This window comes from Opisthocomus hoazin, chromosome 2 (assembly GCF_030867145.1).
Source record: "Opisthocomus hoazin isolate bOpiHoa1 chromosome 2, bOpiHoa1.hap1, whole genome shotgun sequence".
Classification (NCBI taxonomy): Eukaryota; Metazoa; Chordata; class Aves; order Opisthocomiformes; family Opisthocomidae; genus Opisthocomus; species Opisthocomus hoazin.
Window position 1 is genome coordinate 28,295,712 of NC_134415.1, and position 21,211 is coordinate 28,316,922.

Consider the following 21,211-nt stretch of genomic DNA (forward strand, 5'->3'; position numbering starts at 1 on the left):
GACCATTGATTCTGAACTGCATTAAGACCCCACAGGAATTACACCCTGGCAACTATTCAAGCTCCTGTTGATGCATAAACAGGCATGGTTATGAAAATGGAGTAACTTGGATCTGTTTGTCCCTTTTTGGTTGATGATGAGCTAATTTTATTTTAAAACTCAAGGGTGTCTTCTGCTTGGTGCACGAAGGGACGGAGTGAGCTTAGTGGAGCTGAAATTTCCTGAATTTTAATAACCAGTAATTTTAGCGCTGGCTCTGGGTTAGGGAAGGGTACTAGGTTGGACTAAAGGCACCTTGACTTTATTCCACTTGCCTGAGTCAGCCTTTTTTTTTTTTATTATATTAGTGCAGTGAAACCTCACGAAGTTGGAGGACTCCATGACCAGTAATTGATGTTTCCTGTAATTTTGTCCTTTGTTTATTTCGACAGGGTTTATTAGTCATGAGTTGGTGAAAATACGAACTTTTAACTTATTTTTATCTAAGCGAACTCTATCAATGTTGCATATATTTTTTGCACAATTACTATGTGGTAACAGATATTAGGGCAAAATATCTAGGAGTAAAATATATTTCCAATGTGCTTTACTTTTTTTTAGTGAAGCTGAGTGAGGGGCAGCTTTGTCTCCTGTGTACTGTAAGGAAAGAGTAGTTTTGACAGAGCTTTGGGGTAGCTTACCTACTGAAAGCAGAACCAAAAATTAAGATAATAGGTTTCTCAAAGAAAATCTGTAATTGTGTTAAAACAACACGCTCAACATAGTTAAATAAAAATTGTGATAAATAGGTAAGCTATTTATTAAGTGTGCTTTGCATTGTGGAAGCCTACAGTCATCGTGCATAAATATTAAACTTTTTTAAAAAGAAAACTGACATTGAAAGTTCTTAACAGAGCTGATAAAATTTGTCTATCAGCTTTTTCATATGAAAACCAAATTTTCATTGAATGATTTTTGTGTATATGAAAAGTATCTCTTATAATATTTAAGACACTGAGAAACAAGTTTCTCAATTACTTGCTAAAATATTTTGCTTCTTATTTTTTTCCTACAAAAAGGTAACTTTTTAAAAAGGCTTTTGTTTAATTTCTCCATCAAAAATAAGCCTTTTTCTGACAAAAGGCCTTTTTTCTTTTCCCTCAGACAAAAGAATTCTTTTTCCTTCAAAGTGCACATTGTGCTGAAAGGTGAAACAATGTCACAAATGCTGGGGTGTTACTACAACTGCCCCACTGCTCCCCAAAACACTGAGTGAATCTTCGGAAGAGAAGAATTTTTGAATCAAAACTGCGGACTGATGCTCATGAAACTTGTCTGCAGGGTTCTGCCTAGGCGACCTAGGGCGAATCATTAAAATACCAGTCCTGGGAGATGCACTTGAGGGCGTTTTGCAGATGCTGGGGGCTATACTCTTTGTGTTCCATTTTCTCCATTTTAAGCGGACAGGTAGAATCAAGCTATCACAGGCATATTGGGGTGCTCTTTTACACAAACCAGTGGAGACAAAAGGATCTCCACTTTTAAATGGGTGGAGCTGTGAACACTGAAAGAACCAAAGCCTCTAAGCAGTCCCATTTATTCTAGAAATTCCTTTTTTTTTCTCATCCAAGTGGCTTTCTTTCCTGTTGTTTCACTTTGAAACACAGCATATCTGAAGAAAATTGTATCTTGTTTACAAGTAACGCAGGCTGCCAATTACAAGTCCAGTAATAGACATTTCCAGGTAGCAGAGGCTAAGGTGTATCTTAACCAATTAGTCTTAACTACATGTAGTAGATGAGAAAAAATTGTCATTTATTTAATGATAATAAAAATATTTCTCTAATGGAAGAGTTTTTCTCCACAGTATATATACAATATAAAAAAATGGCAAATTGTGCAGAAGTTTAATTTCAGCTCAAAGAGGATTATATGACCTACATTTTAATCTGATTCTTCACAATGTTTGCTGTGTCTTATGGTTAACCTAGTAGGACCTGTTTGCAAACTGTCCTTTTAAAATGTGTAATGTAATGTATGTAACTTCTTAAACACCTGAAGTTTTTTGTAATTTAGGCTTTGGAAACATCTCCCCACGCACACAAGGTGGAAAGATATTCTGTATCATCTATGCCTTATTGGGAATTCCTCTGTTTGGTTTTCTGTTGGCTGGTGTTGGAGATCAACTAGGGACAATTTTTGGAAAAGGAATTGCCAAAGTAGAAGATACCTTTGTTGTGAGTATGCTGACTACCTCATTTGTTCTTCATGCTGCTCGTTGTTCTGAAGTTACCAAGTCAAATGAAAGGTCTGAAAAACAGGGTATAGCTCATCATTATAACCAGATGTCTAGCAAAAGGTACGAAGAACTTTGCAAAGTCTGAACATGTTACTGAGTGTTGTTAATTGAGAATTGGATGAAGCCCAATATTTTCTACAATAATTATGGCTGGAAAGAGGAACAAGATAGAAAACATTTTATTTTTGCTTTGCTCTTATACTCCTAAGCTTGCTGTGATGTTTACCTTTGAAGGTTGTCATCTAGATTGTGGTAGGAAATCACTGACTCGGAGAGATCGAAGAGTGGAGCTGTAGGGGTAACACGGAAATTCTTGCGGCTGCTTGGAGTTGATTCATGGGAAAGCTTTGGTGTCTGAGTCTAAAATAACGTCTTAAGATCTCTACTTGGATGCCATTACACCAGAGGAAATGCTTACAGTCTGTAGGCATCTACATTTCCAGATTTACGGGTCTGTAGGTGACTAAAGCTTTGGGCATGCACAGAAGCAGGACAGCCTAAATGGTACCTGTTGGTGCTTCCATGACACTGGACTTCTCTTTGTGGTCCCCTCACTAGGCTGTAGGACATTCTACTGTTTAAAGTATTTTTAGCCTCTTCTGCTGAACTGCTTAGCACAACTTAGAAGTTCATACCCTGCATTTTCTGTGGCTACCAATCTTTAATTGTTCATGAGAAGTGGCACAGCTTCAGCAGAGGAAGAGACCTGTCAAACAGACTAGAAGCTTGTGCAGCTATTGATGAAGTTCAGCCATAGCCAGTCCTAAACAATGAAATGCTTTGAATTCTAGCAAAGGAACTTAATTTACTTAGTCTGTTTCACACACACAAAAGTTTATTAAGGTTGTATTTTACTAATGCAGTTGTTAAAAATGTATTACTGAGATTTTTAAAGCATGGAATAAATGGCATAAATAAAATTATTAATTAAATAAAAAATTATTTAGGTGTTTTACTAACCTTTAATAAAATGTTGTAGGTTTAACTTTTACCTAATGTTCAAAAGATGTATGAAATAACATTTGTCTTTTAATATGTAGAATATATCCTGTCTAGTGAATACTTAGCAAGCAGCCTGACTTTGTAGCTGTTTGCATTAGCACTGCAAGTGTTAGAAGGATTTCTTTTTTTGCAGCAAGCCCTAATCTTTTCTGTACAGGAAGGGTCTGCTATGGCTTTATTTTTGAAGCAAAGCCAACTGGGGCTGTGCGGAGTAGCCTTATACAATAGGTAAATACAACCTTGGAAGCTTTTTACGAAAAGGCAGGTATTTTGACTTTGAAACATCAATTTAAGTCCATACAAGCTACCAGTGAATAATATCCTTTTCTATGGAGATTTGCCTAAGAAAGGCAAGAACATTTCATAAGAATATTTTATTTTATTGTTTATGGTTTTTTATCACTGAATTTTATTTTTTTGCTTAAAAATACAAAAGATTTGAGCCCAATTTTTGTGTTTCTTAGTCTGTTGCTCGTAGGGATAATGGTTTTCCTTTTTTCGTAATGGATATAACCCTACAACAAGAATGTGCCAACATAAAAAGCAGCATCTTGTCCCCTTTTGTCAATCTGAATGCAAACACTTATCTATATGTTGCAGTCTGGAACACTCCTTTATTCTGTTTACTAGATCTCCAGAAGAACTGGGAGACGCTGATGGGTCAGAGCAGGGTATTTCACATTGCCATAACTGAAACTACTACTATGATTTGGGTTACAAAAGCTGGACCTTGGTCACGCTGACTGTAAAACATAGTTTCCGTTGGCACTAAACTGAAATACAGGAGAACATGTGTTGTGAACAGTCTGACTTTATTTTTGGTTTACTTTTGTGAAAGTTTTCAGTTTTGTGCAATCCCTTGGTTGGTTCAGGTTGAACCAACATGCTTTGGATGGATGGAAAACTGTACCAAGAGGAAAATTGTCGAACTAGCAGGGCATGTCAAAAGGGACTTTGCAGTGGTCTGTTCTAGATTTGGTACTGTTAAATTTCATTAATAGTTTACACAACAGATAAAGGATTTTGTTCATTAAATCTACAGCTTATCTCAAGGCAGGGAGAACTGGAAGTTGGAGGACAGAATTAGAATTCAAAATGATCTTGAGAATTTTGAGACCCAGTCTGAATATATAGGATTCAATTCAAGCAGGACAAATTCAAAGTATTCTTTGAAGGAATAATAAAATATGCAATAACATGTCAGAAAACAGTTGTCTAGGTGTAATTTTGTAGTAAGGTTCTGAGGACTTCAGGGCTCATAAGTTAACACGGGTTAATGTCAAGCTGCTGTGGAAAAGCACACATCATAGCTAGAAGCATAAATAGGATTGTAAACAAATAAATAGACAAAGCACAAGAAAGGATTCTTCCATTCTATTTTGTGTTATTTTTTATATCTAGTTTTGAGTACAACAGCTAATGAAATGTAGGTTAATTGGTTGGAGCCAAGGGATAGCAATGACAATGGACAGGTGAAGACAGACTGAAAGAAATTAATTTATTTGGTCTAAAAAACATATGAGTGAAATAAAACACCTGTAAAAGTTTGCTGGAAAGAGCAAAGTAGCAATTACTTTGCTTGCCTTGTATAAGACCATAAATAGTAGGCTTAAACTGAAGGAGATGAGATGCAAGTTAAGCATCAGGGAAACTTTCTGATCACAAGAACAGTGAAGCATGATCACATATTGCCTGGCAAGTAACGTATGTGCGGTGGCTTAGCTGGGTTGTTTTTGTCCTGGGGCAGTTTTGGAAGAGCTGATCTCTCACTTCCAGCTCTATTTTCTGAGGTTCTGTTTACCCAGTTACTTGATTAGAGAGAACTGTATGGTTAATATTCACCTTTTTTATTTGGTTATTTGTGGATGCACCAGAGCAGAGACATCACAGATGCAAGCACTACTTGAGGCTTACTGAAATGTCTAGCCCCTACTCAAAGCTTTAGCATGGTCAGCTTGTTAATATTAACGAATGTTACACATGCCACTCAGATCACAAACCTGGGTGCGATGAAGAGTCCAGCCCTGCTCTGCGTTTCCTGCTAGCAAATGTTTCCTAGGGTAGTCAAGATTGCCTTGAAAACCCTTTCAAAATAAAACAGTGCTTTGATTTTCCTGTTTATTTGAGAATTATAATGCGCTGTCCTCTGGAGCAATGTAGAGATCACTGCGGGTGATAGGTGCTTATGTACACCAGTGCCATTTTATTAACGATGGGTTTCCTCTCTTTCCCCTTCTCTCTCCAGAAATGGAATGTGAGTCAGACAAAGATTCGCATAATTTCAACAATAATATTCATACTGTTTGGCTGCGTGCTGTTTGTTGCTCTTCCTGCAGTTATATTCAAGCACATAGAAGGCTGGAGCACACTAGATGCAATTTACTTTGTGGTTATCACTTTAACTACCATTGGATTTGGTGACTACGTTGCAGGTAAGATTTCCTCATAACTCTTTATCTCATAATATTTTGCACAGTGATGTATGTTCTGCATTTTTGTATTATCTTGGGACAGACCCATCTCTGGTGCATCTCTCCCAATTTTACCCTTTATCATTCTTGTGTCAGTGCACATGAGGGGCCCTGTCCTCATCTTGGGTGATGTGGCAGGCTAGAGACTGGAGGTGGGACGGTGAAACGCATGGTGCCTGTCTCTGCATACTCCATTTTTTCTTTTCCTGTACTATTAGAGAGAGATGCTTTACTTAATTTTTAGGTAGATATTTTATGCTTACTAATTCAGTGAAGTGCAAGAATTAATATAGTATTTTAGTCTTCTGAATATATGTTTTTCAGCTGGATTTGCTTAAAGTGTTTCACCCTGTGAAGTTATATGACATGGTTTTTTATGCATCTCTTACTTTCAAAGTGTTTTTTATGCATCTCTTACTTTCAAAGTGTTGTTCCAGAATTCTGTTTCTGCCACTGAGATGTGTCTATTGCTGTTGTCTCCTGATTCTGTGCTTTCTTTTGTTTGCTATGTGTGGATTTGTCCGTGTGTGGTTTGTAATGCAAGGAGAAGGTTTAGCACAACCTGTAGATAACTTGTCCAACTTTTATGGTTCTATTAACTCGGATTGGATTGGTTGCAAATAACTTTGACATACTGTGCTAAAAAAAGCTTGGACCAGTTATCTGCATCACATTGTTTCCTGAAAAGGTGTTAGACCACTTCTCAGAATAGGACTGAGTAAGTATATGTTGCCTATATTGAGAAAGTGTGTTGATCAGAGTCAGTGATGTGTTAAAGTTAGGATTAGAAATTCACAGCTTTGTGGTCTGAGTCCAAGACTTGTTTTCTTTGGCCTGATCTCATGCTTCTCCTGATGCAGCACCATCATCCTTCTTTTATGAGATGCTTCTCTACCACCTCTGAACTCTGTGCAAGGCAGAGGTAGTTGAGAAAGCTAGCCAAGAAGGGCAGCAGTGCTGGGCTGCTTCTAGCAAGCTGCTCTGCCTAGAGGGAAGTGTTTCTAGTAGATATCCATGTGGTGTGGGCTCCTCCTGTGTCCCGTCTGCAGCCATGGCTGTTGCGTGAGTCCAGGTGCACCAAGGTGAGGGTGTTAGGCTGAGTAGCTCCTCCTAGTGACTTTTAGGCCTGCCTGAAGTTTGCCTTGGTGGCAGGAATGTGACTGCTCTTGTCGCTGGCAAAAGTTTTTCAGGTTGGTGAAGTCCTGCAGGGATCTCTGAAGTGTCTGAACTGTTTGGCATATTTGTAAATGATCTCAGTAAAATGGGGGGAAATTAAGTTAGTGTTGAAGATACTAAGTTATTCAAGCTGTTTAAAAAACAAAGGCCACTTGAGAAGTTGCCAAAGATTCTTGGAAATTGTAGAACTGGGCTGTAAAATGGGAAATGAAATTAATTTGGTCTTTTACATAGTTTTTTTTGATGTTTCCATATTTCTTTTGAATGTGTCTCACTGATTTCTCCTTTTCCTTTTTCCTTTCCTGTATTGTTTTTCTTATTTCCACTTTGTCTTCAGGAATTTGTGATTCTGGTCAGATTCTAACTAGCACCAAATAAAAAATTCATGCTGTTTCCAAGCCAAGAGTCTGGGAGTTTTAAATTTTCATTCCTGAGGGGTACGTGTATGTCAGGGAATAAAAATAATGGTGTATAAAGTCCTGGTTATATGTCCTGTAAAGCATTATGTGAAATGGCCCACTTGGCTCTAGCTGGAACACTGAGTACATTCATCATTACTCTCATTATAAATTTCTGTGGATTTTTCTATTTGTAGAGCACTTCATATCATAATTTGTTCCTATATCATGTCTGGTTTTTAGTTTTACCAGGAAATACTCTCTCTTTCTACAGAATGTCCTTGAATTACGCTGTTCTATAGCTTATGGCCTTTTATTGTTCACTTCATACACATTTTTTTATTTTAAAGTTCATTGTAAATGCATGATGTCAAAATGTCGTTAATGTTTTCTATTTCTTTTAGAGTAACATGCACAAGACTTGTATTTGTACTGTAACATGTTACTGACTTAGTGTATGGGAATTGGATTTGTACTTGCAGAGATGATGCTTAAAAAAACAGGGTTAGATGACTATCATCTCCATCATAAATGGGAGGTTAGCATTGCCACTGGAATGCATTTTGTCAGAGATTAAGTTAACAAGATTTTTATCTTTGTGTGGACTACCATACTCAATTCATGGTAGGTGACTTGAAGGATTTTTCAAAAAGGTCCATTTGTTTTCTTGTCATTCCAGTACATAAGTTCTAGTTTAATAAAAATTTAAAAAAATAGACAAGGTATTAATTGACTGTGCTTTGCATTGTGGAAACTTACTCATCAGTGTGCATAAATACTAAGATATTTGAAGAAAACTGACATTGTAAGTTCTCAACAGAGTTGATCAAAATTCTTTTAAGGGCTAGGCTTCCTTATTAATTTTGAGGAAGTGTGCAGAGTAATTTGCATGCTAACAAATCAGTAAGTTGACTTTCTGATTTTTTGGTTTGCTTGTTTTTCCTTTAGGTAAGCCATAACTACTATGCAGATGCTAAGGGCCACTGATATATTTGTCATAGGCTTCAACTACAACACACTCTCCTTGAAGTTTAGGAAAGCTCAGTGCCATAAACAGAGCTGAAAGAAGCATGTAGAGTTAAGGCATGTAACTCTGTATAAGGCTGTAGGGGATGTTGTCATGATAGCATATGGGTATTGCATCTGAAATTGTGGCTCTAGAGCATGGCATTCTTGGTTCTGGTTTGTCACGGTGAGGCATGTAGTGGGTAGAATGATACTTCAGTCTACTTAGCACCTAGATAACAATGCATTTGGAAAAAAACCTCACACTACCACTAATTTGTTCTTTTTTCTGATTTGTCCTGGCCAGACGGCATGTTTCTTAAGTAATACATGAAGTGAAAGTTACCTTCTTCCACTCAGAATTACAGTCAGAGCTAAGGCAGACTGGTGGGCAGTGAAACTGCAATTTGCAAGTATAGCGAACTCTTTTAACAATAAAAATAAAATTGGACAATTTTCGTAACATGTTGGAGATCCATGTGATATTTAATGATTGTGTCCATTTTGGCACAAAGTTCCCTCAAAATCCAAAATTCCTAAATATTTGAAAACTTCCAAATATTCTGGTAATGGTCATCTCAGAGGAAAAAAAATAGTTTGTAAGCTCTACATATAAATGACATCATTATGGTAACGTGTGTTCGGGTTAAAAGAAACATTTCTTACAATATCTGTCATTTGTCACTAACATGGAACTTGCTGCTTTCTGGCACCACTGCAGGTAAGAGATGAAGAGAAGTCCTGAAGAACCTTTTAGGAGGTAAAGGAGAGAATGTTTCTGAACAGCTGTACCAGAAGAGAGCCAACTTGGGATTCAGAAACATACTGGTGTTAAAGGCTGTAGTGCAGGCTATCATATTAGAAATTCTTGTAGAGTTCTCCAGAATTTTTCTACAAATTTCTTCTCGTTTGTACTGGAGACCAAGTGTTCTGTTCCCAGAAACTAGAATGCCAAAATGTCCCTTTTTGTACTCAGAATCTAGGTTGCTATTAGGAGCTTATGGAAATTTCAGCTGTAGTTTCCACTAGCAAGAGAAATCTTTAGGCAGACGTGAAAAACTGATCACTCAAGGTGCATGCAAGGAGGGAAAAGACGAAGAGCTCTTGTAGTGCATGTTCAAGAAAATATATGAACAGTATTCCAAAAACAAACTTAACATTTCTATGTCTTATGAAATGGTTTGGTTTTTCTAATTTTTGGAGGAGTAGATTTTTTTATATTTGGAAAGAAATAAGTGATTTTTGTAATTGAAGAAATTTATTGTTGTAGCTTTTCACAAGAAAATGGAAGTAAGAAATTGTACTACAGCCTGCACTGTCTTATAAAAATCAGGATATGGTCAAACATCCCTTTTCTTGTTTTCAAGAGAAACCATTGACTTGAATCTGACAGAAGAAAATCCAGCCAATATTATGAATATTCAGTGAAAGAGAAAAGAAAGATCTTTTCATGTCAAGCTTGTCATTTTTATTTTAGTATAATGAAAGATATTATTGGGTACTAAAGTTAGCACTGACATATGTATATATACATATAACATGACAATATGTTGTTCATAAGTGGAGATAAATCCTTTAACTGCAGTGCAGATTGGAAGGTATGTCAAATATTTCTGAGGGAGTTAATCTAACAGGTTTAAAATCTAAATTAGATGAGAAGTCAAAAACTTGACTGAATTAAGCAGAGGCCAGAAACATAAATAGCACATCGGTAGTCTGTTTCACAGCGGGGCACAATGATGATATCAGGTTATGCTGCGATCAGTCCAATTAAACACATCACAGAATTTTGCAAGTGTCACTTTAAAAATATATTCTCTTTTGTGTGTTTGTGTTTTAGTTTATTTTTGTTGTTATTGTTGTTGTTTTGTTCCTTGTTTGAGTTCTGATTTTTACCTTATTGCTTCTTTACTGTTTTGGTCTGTAATTGAATTTGTTGTGTTGCCACTGTAATACAGATACCTGGGTCTGCGCTGTATTGCTTGGTCTGAGACCCAGTTTGTAGAACACTGAGATATTTTAGTCTCATTTAATGTCACTGAACTGGAACGCTTCACCTGGTGGTCATAGCAACCCCGTTGATCTCCCCTCGCTATATGGCATTACTTAACCTGACAGAAAGACCTCTACAGAAAGAAATCGCTGTCATGCCGAGCACGAGGCATGTGTCAAGCATCTCGTAAGAGAGCTGTGTGCTCTCCCACAGACTTTGTGTCTTTTTTTGGCATTTGGAAGTGCTCTTTGCCACCTCAGGACTTCAGGTCCAAAATAGGGACAGTCTGGTGTGAACCATGCAGCCTGCTTCAAGTCAGCACACCATGTCTTGCTTGATTTCTGTATAGGACGGCATGTAAGCAGTGTTTTATAGCTCAGCTTTGTATTCTGAAGTAGCTCTTCACTTTCCAGAGTGGCATCAAGTAACTCGTACAGCCTACTTAGATTCTCTCTTGCACACAATGCAATGTTTTCTTAACCCAAGCATGCTGCTTTTCCACATCTCCACATAAGCTAGCCTTTCTCCGTCTCTTTTTGCAGTCCTTGGAGGTAATTCCTTTCAAGCTGCAGGGCTGAACCCTCCGTATTTCTTCTGAGTGGGACAAATGACATTTCTGGATTAAGCCTGCTGGCCAGGATTGTCACAGTGAGAACGATGGACAGCTACTTGTTATTCTGTTTGGATTTAATCACATTTCTATACCTGGAACAATTTGTACTATTGATAAAAAATAATAAAGACATTTGCTGGTTGGAAGGGCCAACTTTTGAATAATGTAGAAATTTGTGCTGGTATGGAATTAAGATACTCAACACCAACAGCACTTTCTAATCTCTGCTTCTACTTTCGCAGCAAAAATGCAAATAAAACCAGACAACTTTGCAGAAATAATTGCGTATTTCAATTTTGATTGTTAGCTGTAGAAAGAGTGGGGAAAAGAGTGGCAACAATTAAGAAAATTAATTACTTCAAATGTAGTTGTTTTATGTAAATAAATAAAAAAATACATATATTTGAAAGCCTGATCCCTTACCTGAGAACCAGAATCCATTCTAACGAACCCCTGAAATCTTCTCTAATGCTATCATTCACTAAAATACAGAACTTTCACCTCACTAAGGAGTATGGTTTGGGGCCATAAAAGAACCTATGACTTCCAAAGTGTTGAAAATCCCAAATAATTTAAAGGTTGTTTCACACATATAAGAACGGTGGCAGCAGCAATACCATAGACTGTGATGAAGATCGATGGAAAAACTCTTTGATTTCTCAAAGATTTCGAGGGACTTTGGATCAAATCTGTACCACAAAACATCTTGGCCATAAACTGTGGCTGCTCTTGGTAAAAGATTATGGCAGTGAGACTGCTAGTTAAAGAGTAAGCGCACTCCAGTTGGGAGACAGGTTTCTACTTTCCTGTGGTTGTACCCTGTTTCAAGCAGAGGTCAAACAAAGCCGGAAAAAGGTTTTGTTCCTTGGCCCACAAAAATTGGTTTTGCCAAAAAACCAACAAAATTCAGCTTCTGCCTTGTCAGCATTTTGCTTCCTAATGGGCTATATAAAATAATCTGCTTTTCTAAAGAAAGATGATAGCATTATTAAGTAAAAATCATGCTATAAAAAAATCTGTGCAAATGTATCATGTTGATATGCTTTTTACAATGTTACCAGTAAAAAAATCAGATGAATTCTCATATACTTCAGTACAAATACATTTACCTATACATACTCCTGCCCAAATACATTCATACCCATTTATGTGAATTGTAAATCCAGTAGTTAATGAATTCCATTTACTTTAAATTCAGTACAGTTGACTTTTGATCATGTTTTCCTACCAGTGAAATCCTGTTTAATGACATTCCCAGGTAACTGCATTATAGTACTCCGTGATTTTTAAGCATCATGGGAGACAGTAGTTATCTCAGGACAAACATCCTTAGGTATGTGTCTCTCTCCCTGCTACTCCATTAAATTGAGATCTCACCCGGGAATTCCTTGAAATTTGGAAACTCAACAGCTAATAAAGATTTTAGCTGTTAAGCCTTTTCCTAGAGGGTCGTTGACTGTCCCCTTCCAACTTGAGGAAAGCTCAGCTCCTTTGGGCATGGCTAGATGGAGCCATCTCCTGGCCAGACAGTAAAGAAAACTCTTGATTGAATATGAATGTGTCCTAACTCCTGCCCTGATAATTAACCTTGCTGTAAACAAATTAGGTATAAACTGTGAAGGAAATGCTCCCTGCAGACTGGCAGAGTTAGGTTCTGGTTTCAGTTTATAAACTTAACACACCAAAACTTAGAAACCAGCTGAGTGGATGCTTTATGTGATACTTTCTTTTGCATTGTATGAACAGCTGGAGAAGAAAGTGAACCAGCAAGCGTGGTTCATTCCTAGCTCCTAATAGAACAAAGGCTTGGTGGTAATCCACCATTTTTTTGAATGACAACAAATTTTGGGCAAATCATCCCTAAAATCCTCTTTTACTGGTTTGACATGAGCTGGATGATGTTAACAAATTGCTTCATTACTGATATTTTGTTTGTCTTGGGTTGTGACAAACTCAACCTTTTGGTGGTTGATTGTCTTCACCTTACTTGTCTCAAAACACATCAATTTTTGCAGTGTGGATTAATCTCTTGGATAGTTGAGTAAACTATTACAGCTTAATGGATTTTATTGATGAAAAGGCTTACTGACACGAGAATAATAAAATTTCTGTCTATGAGGACTTCCATACAAAGATAACCATCAGTAAAATTCTGTTATTTGCATGTAATCTCTGTGATAATTAGATAATACCAACTAGAAAAAAAACATTACTCTTCATCAGAGTTAATCTTGTTACTGTAATAAGGTGCTTGATATTTTGGGGCCAATTTTCCTTCAGCTGTTTTAGTACAGGACACAGATACTTAAAGCAACATATTATGTACCCATACAGACTGCTTTAATGTGCCTGAAAAGGTTTTACTGTAGAGCCTATTCAATAGTGAGCAGATACACACATTAAACTTCTACCTCCAGCAACACAAACTAGGAGCCTGATTTTATTTGTCATAACACGACTGAAAAGCAACTTTAAGGCTTCTGTTTTACTGTACTGCAAGATGGGAAATCTGAGTTACTTTGTGTTGTCAGGAGCTCTGGATGAATGTAACTTTTTTGTGTGGAAATAAGACATCTGTTCTCTATAGCTGTGTTGTACCTGAAAGCTCCATTACAGACCTCTCTCGAATGTATCCATTTTCCTTTAATGCTGGAAAGCAGAAAGTGACTGGTGTATATGGCAGTGGGATTCAAAAAAGCTGCCTTCAGATGACATCTATTTCATCCACCTCTTTTGGAGTATGATTAGTTCAGCTCAAGTCCCTGCATCTTGGTTTCTTCCTCAGCAAAATGGAGATGATAATGTTTGCCTACCGAACAGGGACACTTTAATGCAGGTGCTGTTCTTCTTTACTAGGGCTAAAGGATTCATGTAAGTATTGAGATGTGTTTCAAAGTCCTTGCAGAATCAGATTTATCAGGATATGAACACATTTTGTATTCCAGAGCAATACTTAAAATTTAGTATGACCTTATTACTTGGAGCAGGTGGGGAGTCCTTTCATTCAAATTGATCTCAATGACTTCTACCTTAAATAATGATATATCAGAAGTTGAATCAGTCTGCGTTCATTTTTCATTATTAGTAATTATTAGTAATCATTGTCTAAAATTTGCATACTCCAATCCATGTTTTCAGGAGTGGATGAATTTAGATCATCATTTATTCAAATTCATCAAAATGTTTTGCTATGAAATTTTGCATGAGTGAGAAAAAGAAGTTGTAAGAAATATAACCTTTTTTTTTAGGAAAATAATTAATTTAAAAGCAGTTTTGCACCTATAACCATTAAGTCTGCTTTAATTTTAACTGTATTGTTTTTCAGGTGGATCAGATATTGAATACCTAGATTTTTATAAGCCAGTGGTGTGGTTCTGGATCCTTGTTGGGCTCGCTTACTTTGCAGCTGTCCTCAGCATGATTGGGGACTGGCTAAGAGTCATATCAAAAAAGACAAAGGAAGAGGTAAGAACATTTTGGAAGGGGAAGAACTATTAATTTTTCGAACTTTGATTAGAAGTCAGGTTCGCTGCTTTTGCTCTTAGGGCATAGGTCAAAACTGTTTATGTATGAAGTCTATGCTGTAGCTTAACTGCAGCAGACTTTGTAGCAATCTAGTCAAACATACAGTGATTTTTTCACATGACTGCATATACAATTAGATTAAATGTCTTAAATTAAGTGTTTGTGCACAATTGCACCCGACTTACAGGAAAGAAAAACCTTTAAAAGGATTATTCTTGACAGTAGAATGTAGTCTTTAATTCTTGAGGCAAAAAAATCATTCTGCTTTGATTGTTTCTATATGGGATGCAGGTATGTAAAGAAAAATACTAAAAAACTAAATAATTATATTCAAGATACATTTGATCATTTTATGGTGGTAAGAGAATAAATGTTTCATACCATGCAAGGTATTGGAATGAATTATTTAAATATGCCTGGGTGTATTTTACCATAATATTTTCAGCGGCATGCCTAGTTATTTGTAGTCAGATGTATTGCTTTCAGTTCAAACATATTTTTTACCTGTAAATGTGTATTTATCATTCCAATGATACTACAATATTTTACTTTAAATTTTGTCATTTAAGAAACCGTCCTGGTTTTGAAAATGTTAGAGGATAAATAAAATGTCCTTTGATTGCAGCTAGCACAGTTCAGGTTTTACTGAAGTTTGAGAAATAAATTCATTTTGTTTCAAGCAACATATTATTTCCCTCTAATTTATCTTCAATTCCTCTGCACGTATCAGTTCACTTATGTTACTCAAATATAAAAACTCTAATTTCTTTTTGATGGAATGAGTATATAGGTTACTGTGCAGTGGCCTACTACTTACAGTGTTTTAAATTGTTTTCCTAGCTGTAGGGCGCACCATCAATGCCTGGATTGTAATCCTGGCAATCCTTGAGTTCCCAAAGACCTGGCCATAAAGGGTAGCTCACCCCTATACACCTTCACTTGTTACAGACCCGCAGGGTCCCTGCGGCCTTCTGACCAGAGGGCAGCAGTGACCGTGACAGCAGGCAGGAGGATGTGAGCTGGGTGCTCGGGCAGGATCAAGCCCACTTTGTGAGGCATGTGGGGCAGGCAGCCCACTTCCATTGCCCTTGCTGTGCTCATAGCTCTTCGTAGTTAGAGACAGCATTGTGGCAGGTATGTTGTAAGTGCACTTTTACCAGCCATTGCATAAACACTTGGCTCTGAAGCAGAGGACAATGTTTATTTGATCAGTTTTATTTAAAGTGTATCATCTCTTGCCCCTGTACTGTAAATTTGAAACGATGTTTATAATTTTCCCTACACAACAAGCTTTTCTAGTGTTCTTCACAGATAGGGAGCAGCAGGTATCACACAAGTTGTTCCCCTTTGCAAGTTCAACAGTTTGCAGGGTCACCGTTTTGTTTTCTGGAAAAGCACTGAGAGAGTCCTTAACACCCAACCTGCATGATTTACACTGGCTGCAGACAAACCAATATATCACTTGAAATGCCATTAACTTGCATGGTTTTTCTTCATTATTTTGAACATCAGAACTAGGTTGGTGTAGTCCATTTTTCCCTCTGCACTAAGAAAATGAAAGAGCTGGGCAAGAACATGCGACGTTTCCCCACCGCACTCTCCCAGTGTCTGTTGTCAGCTTGGGGCATTTCCTAAAATGCATTTAGTTTCCTTGGGTTACTTATTTCTGGATTCTTGAAAAAATGTGATATGACTGTGGGACTGTGCAAAAATACCTTGTTCAGGCTTGGTATTGCTGCATTTCCTCAGACACTGGTGACACAGTTCAGTTCTTCACACTACTTCCTAGGATTAATCTGGTCTTTAATCTCACTTTTCTCATACTCTTCTCTCTGATGCAGACAGTGAGATCTCCGGATAAGATGCCAGCCTGACTCTGTAATTGTACATAGCACACTGAGGGTTTAATCTTGTTTAGAGTGTCTCATTATCCATATTATTATAATGATGATAATATATTAAGAATGTTTGAATTTTATAATATCTTGTTTTTATTTTATACTGAAGCAATTTAAATACAGACAAACTTTGGAAAAAATTTAAAGAAACATGAATTGAACAAACTCATGGATTCCTTTAACACATTAAATACATTTCTATTTTTATCCAGTAAAACTTAATTTGCCAGGTTATGCAGCACAGTGCTATGCCAGACTTTCTTTTCTCAGACACCAGGACTGTATGGCCTATTTCACCTTTCCATTCTTTCTCACCTTTGTAGCCTAAACAAGCATATTCATTTTGTCTACAAAAAGGAAAATCTCATTCTTCAGATACAACCAAATTCTCTTGGCTGATGTGGGTATTCAGGATTTTGCTGTATACAAGTGTCTCGTGTGTGTTAGGATAAAGACAGACATAACATAATTGGTACTGTTTGTTCAATTAATCATATCTCTGATGTTCAGAAATCTCCCCCCTACTACTTAACCCATTGCTCAGACCTGTCTGAGAATTCATAACAGAAAGAAAATGTTTTAGCAGCTTGAAAATGCTACAGTTTTGAAAAAAACAGAGACCAGTTTGAGAACTAAATTGTGGCATAGCACAGGTTGTGTGCAAGTTAGAAAATACGAAAAATTATTTTTGTATTCTATCCTAATGATACTTTGTAGGAAGGAAGTTATATAAATATATTGCATTTTCTTATAAGATTGGCTGTGTTTGAACAGAAGTGTTGTACAAATATTGACTTTACAGGTAGCGTTTTATAAAAACTGCTGCTCTTCGCCCATCCTTACTATCTGCCCAGTAAATTTGAGTGAAGAAGCTGAGGGACTTTAGTGGAACTGTAGTCATCAAGTCTCTTCTATGCCAGCAGAAGCCAGAGGAGACTCTGAACTTCTCTTATTGTCTGTTTTTTCAGTTAAACCTGTTTACTATGGTCTGTTCCAGCTTCTATGGATGCAGATTATAGCACATGAACGTATCTGGAGTTGAAATACTAGAAATGAGCACACTGGAAAATCCTACCTCTAAGCATGTTTTTTAACTGTCTTTTAAGGAAATGTTCTGTCAGTCCTCGGGGAAATAGCTTATTATAGCTAAAGATAACCTTTGAAATTAGAAACAATGTTATACACTGAAATCTACTGGGGCAGAGACTACGATAAAATGTATAGGACCATAATGAATGTACTCTGAAAACTCCAACAGTTTAATATATTTCCTAGGAAACATAAGACACTGAAAATCTTCCTTGACGTATCTTACTCAGTATGGGTATTGACAGCTATAAGTAAACAAGATTCTGTGTAGGATTTGTGTCATAACTTTCATGAAAAAAATAGCAGTAGCCTACCATGTTTCAGATACAGGAGGGAGCAGATCATTCAGTAGTGATCGGTTGTGTTGGTTTCAGCTGTCTAAGACCAAGGGCTGACAGCAGCCAAGTCTCGTGAATTGTACCAGAGTCCAGGATGAAGACAGAGGGGTGGCAAGTGTTGAAAAGCCCCTCTCTTTACTTCCTCTCAACAACCAAAACTACATATCAGCTGATATCTCTTTTGTTAGGCAGCTGTAGTAATCTCCTTTTTGCCTTTTCCCATAAAGTGAAAAATAATTTATCATACCATATCTAGGGTGTATATTGTGAAAGCAAACCTCCGTATTCCTGGAAGTGGGCATGATGATAAAGAATATCACCCAATATCTATAGTCCTGCTCATGTTTTTCTTAATGCAGTTGCATTGTTCTTAAAAGCAGTTTACAAAAGACTTGGCAGTAATAATGAATTTCACCGTTTCAACAAAATAAAACATCTATTTTTTTTCAGGATACTACCAGGAAAGTTTGCCATATGTAAGTCGAACTGAGACAAAAAAATCTGATCAGATATGCACTGATCCACAACAATGCTGTATTTTGGTATTATAATCCAGATAACCAGAATGTCTGTCAGTTGCTTAGGTGGCTTTTGTCTCCTGAAACACTCTTCAGAGTTTTGAATGCATCAGATGGGGAGGGAAGTGAAAGACAAGTTGAGACAGAAGTGGGAGTTTCAGAAGGATAGATCTGCTGCTGGAAGCAGTTCATAAAGCAAGATAGATGAAGTGTCAGAAAAGCCACTGGAACATGCTGTGTGCTGTAATCTTAAGTAGGCGATCTGTCTCTGAAATTCAGCTTCAGTTGTACTAGCTTGCTTTAAACTCCCTCCTCTTCATTATTCTCTATACTCTGATTACTCAGAGAACTTTTAAAGTTTTCTGAATTTAGTCTCTTTGAAAGGTAAAATTTCAGCAGGATTTTTTCCTTGGCATATTTTTCTTTTACCTCAGTATGCAACAGCTTCTGAATTTCAGCATTTCCAGCAACAATGCCTACAAAACCAAGAATCTTAGTCTTTTGAGCTATAAATTTCAAATTCCTATTTTTAAAATTAAGTGCTTATGTCCCTTGGCCTCGTGATGGTCTCTTTATTAAGCTCTAGTCCAGACTGCATTCAAGTCAATGAAGATAGGATTCATCTCCAGTGTAGATACCAACACCTGATCTAGTCATCTACATTCCCTTTATAGTTAGTGGAAAGGAAGGAGTGTTTCTAGCATGTTCCATTTAAAATTTTTAAGGCATCTACCATATCAGATGAATTGCATCCTGGGAGAGCCCATTCTCTTCACTATATATCAAGAATCCAAGTGATTGACTCGTGTTAGACATCGGCTCAGTTTCCAGAAGTGATTTTTCATTCTGGTTGGCTTTCTCTTGAATTGAACAATCTGGATCCAGCTTTAAAGACCAAGCCTAAAATTTCATGAGAAATAGCACATTCACTTTTGTGGAAATTCAAGAGGCAACTGTTATCTTTGATACTTATAAACAAATTAAATTTGTCTCATCTGAATTATCATTCAGTTTAATCTTCTTGACGTCAGTGGCAGAGCTGTCACTCCTGTCTGTCAAAACAGAATTAGGCTTGTCATGATGATGCCATGGAGATTATCACACTCCCTATAATATTTGTTGTCTTTTCATTTTACTAGCTTCAGGCTAAAGGTTCTCACCCAGCAAAAGGGTCACAGCTTAAAGAGAACTTGAACCCATCTCTCATATCCCTCAGGGAGGGGACCCTAAATGTAGGCTGTATGCATGGAAAGAAAAAAATGAGTGGACTCAAGTGAGAAACAGTTTTGCAAGGTTTTAGTGAGTTGAACTGGCAGACCAGGCAAATAGGTAGGCCTCAGAGGCTGTTCAGTGAGGCTGAGACCAAGGAGGAGGAAGGAGAAGTTCTTTCAGTGTCGGTGAGCTCTTCACCTGGCTTTTGCTGTTTTAAGAAACAAAATCCATTCACTTAGAAATGAAGATGATTGATAAGAATAACTCTTCAGCCTGGTGATCAGAGGCTTTCTACAAAGGTGTGAGCCAGTTGCTGATCCATTGTGCATCATTTCAAGTGAGATGGATCGGCTTCTGTTGAAGAAAGCAATTGTTTGGGCTTCTCATTTTCTTACAGAAAATTAAAAACCTAATTGCAGGAGTTTTAAGAATTGTATATCCTCAAGTTCAATGGGTAGGTCAGACTGACTTTCTGTAAGTTTTTTCCTAGAAAGCACTGAATCAGAAATATTTATGAGACACAGTCATGGTGTGAAAGCAATTGCATGTGAAGTCCTTTTGCAAGGTAATGACTAATAAGGGTGATACAATTCTAGGATGTGCAAGCAAGGGATCATTTGATTTCTGTATGAAAGTGCTGCTACTGCTGCAGATGTTATTAAAATATATATTACCAGAAAACAGTCCCTAGATCTGTGGTCTAACTTCGGAAAAAATGCAGAGAGCTACAAAAAGGGAAAAGAGCTGTCTGAAGTCTGCCTAGCATTAAGAGTTTTTTTCCAATCCATCCAAAATGTTCAGAAAAGTGTATCTGAGAAAGAATAGCCACATTCCAAAGGTGATTGTTTCTAATAATTTCCCCTATGAGATGGGGAAAAATATGAAATCTTTCTACAGTAATACAGCCATAGGTCTCTGATCAAATTTGACTAGTGACAGGACAAAAAAAACCCACCCCAAAAATGAAAGATGGCAATACAGTCTCTGAGTCTCGGAGATGTATAAGGAGTGGCATCGGTGTAAGGAGAAGGTAGAAATGGCTTACCTGGTTTTGAATACAATTTGATCTCTTTCCTTCTCAAGAGATTATGAGCATAGGTCATCCTGGTGGTGGTCTCGGTCCTGCCCTAGTAACAGGCTGTAACATTGAGCTTCTGTATCGATTACTCTTTTACAAGTACACTGTAGTGCTATGTGCAATAATGGATATGAAAGAACATGTTGTTCTGAGAGTCCCGGGAAAACTAATCTGCTGATGGTTTTTTGACACTTTTTTTTGAGATATCTTTCCTCATAGCTTTGTGTACTTCAGACATGTGATGCCTGCTTAACTTCAGATTCAACACACACACACAAAGGTAACATCTACACTGTTCTCACTTTGGTGTGGTTTATATTTATTTATACCATGCCTCTTCGCTGGGCATATTAAAGCCCTTTAGAGACTGCAGTTTTGCTATCGCATATTAAGTTCTGGCTCCCAAAATTATGCTGGTGTGGTGCCGATTCCAAGAGACAGGCTGCCCAAATAGGTTTCCGCGAGCAGGCAGGCGCGCTGTGCCTGCTGAGGGCAGGGGGGCACTGATGGTGCCCACCTGCCAGCCCCCACACTGGGCCCAGCTTTCCCCCAGCATTCCCCCTTGGCACCCAGCTGGCTGGAAGGTTCAGGGGGATGGAAATGCCTCCGGCATGGGC

The 21,211-nt window shown here is 37.5% G+C and overlaps 1 protein-coding gene across 2 annotated transcripts in view; it reads left to right on the forward strand.

Moving 5' to 3' along the window:
* Window positions 1–21,211, forward strand: part of KCNK2 (potassium two pore domain channel subfamily K member 2) — an 86,656-nt gene that overhangs the window by 52,371 nt on the left and 13,074 nt on the right. For both annotated transcript variants that reach the window (XR_012763085.1, XM_075412993.1), the window contains 3 exons: window positions 2,056–2,216; window positions 5,526–5,712; window positions 14,262–14,401. Coding sequence is in view for 1 of the 2 variants with exons in the window: in XM_075412993.1 (XP_075269108.1) it covers window positions 2,056–2,216; window positions 5,526–5,712; window positions 14,262–14,401 (488 nt within the window). In the remaining variant the exon portion in view is untranslated. The remainder of the gene's footprint in view (window positions 1–2,055; window positions 2,217–5,525; window positions 5,713–14,261; window positions 14,402–21,211) is intronic.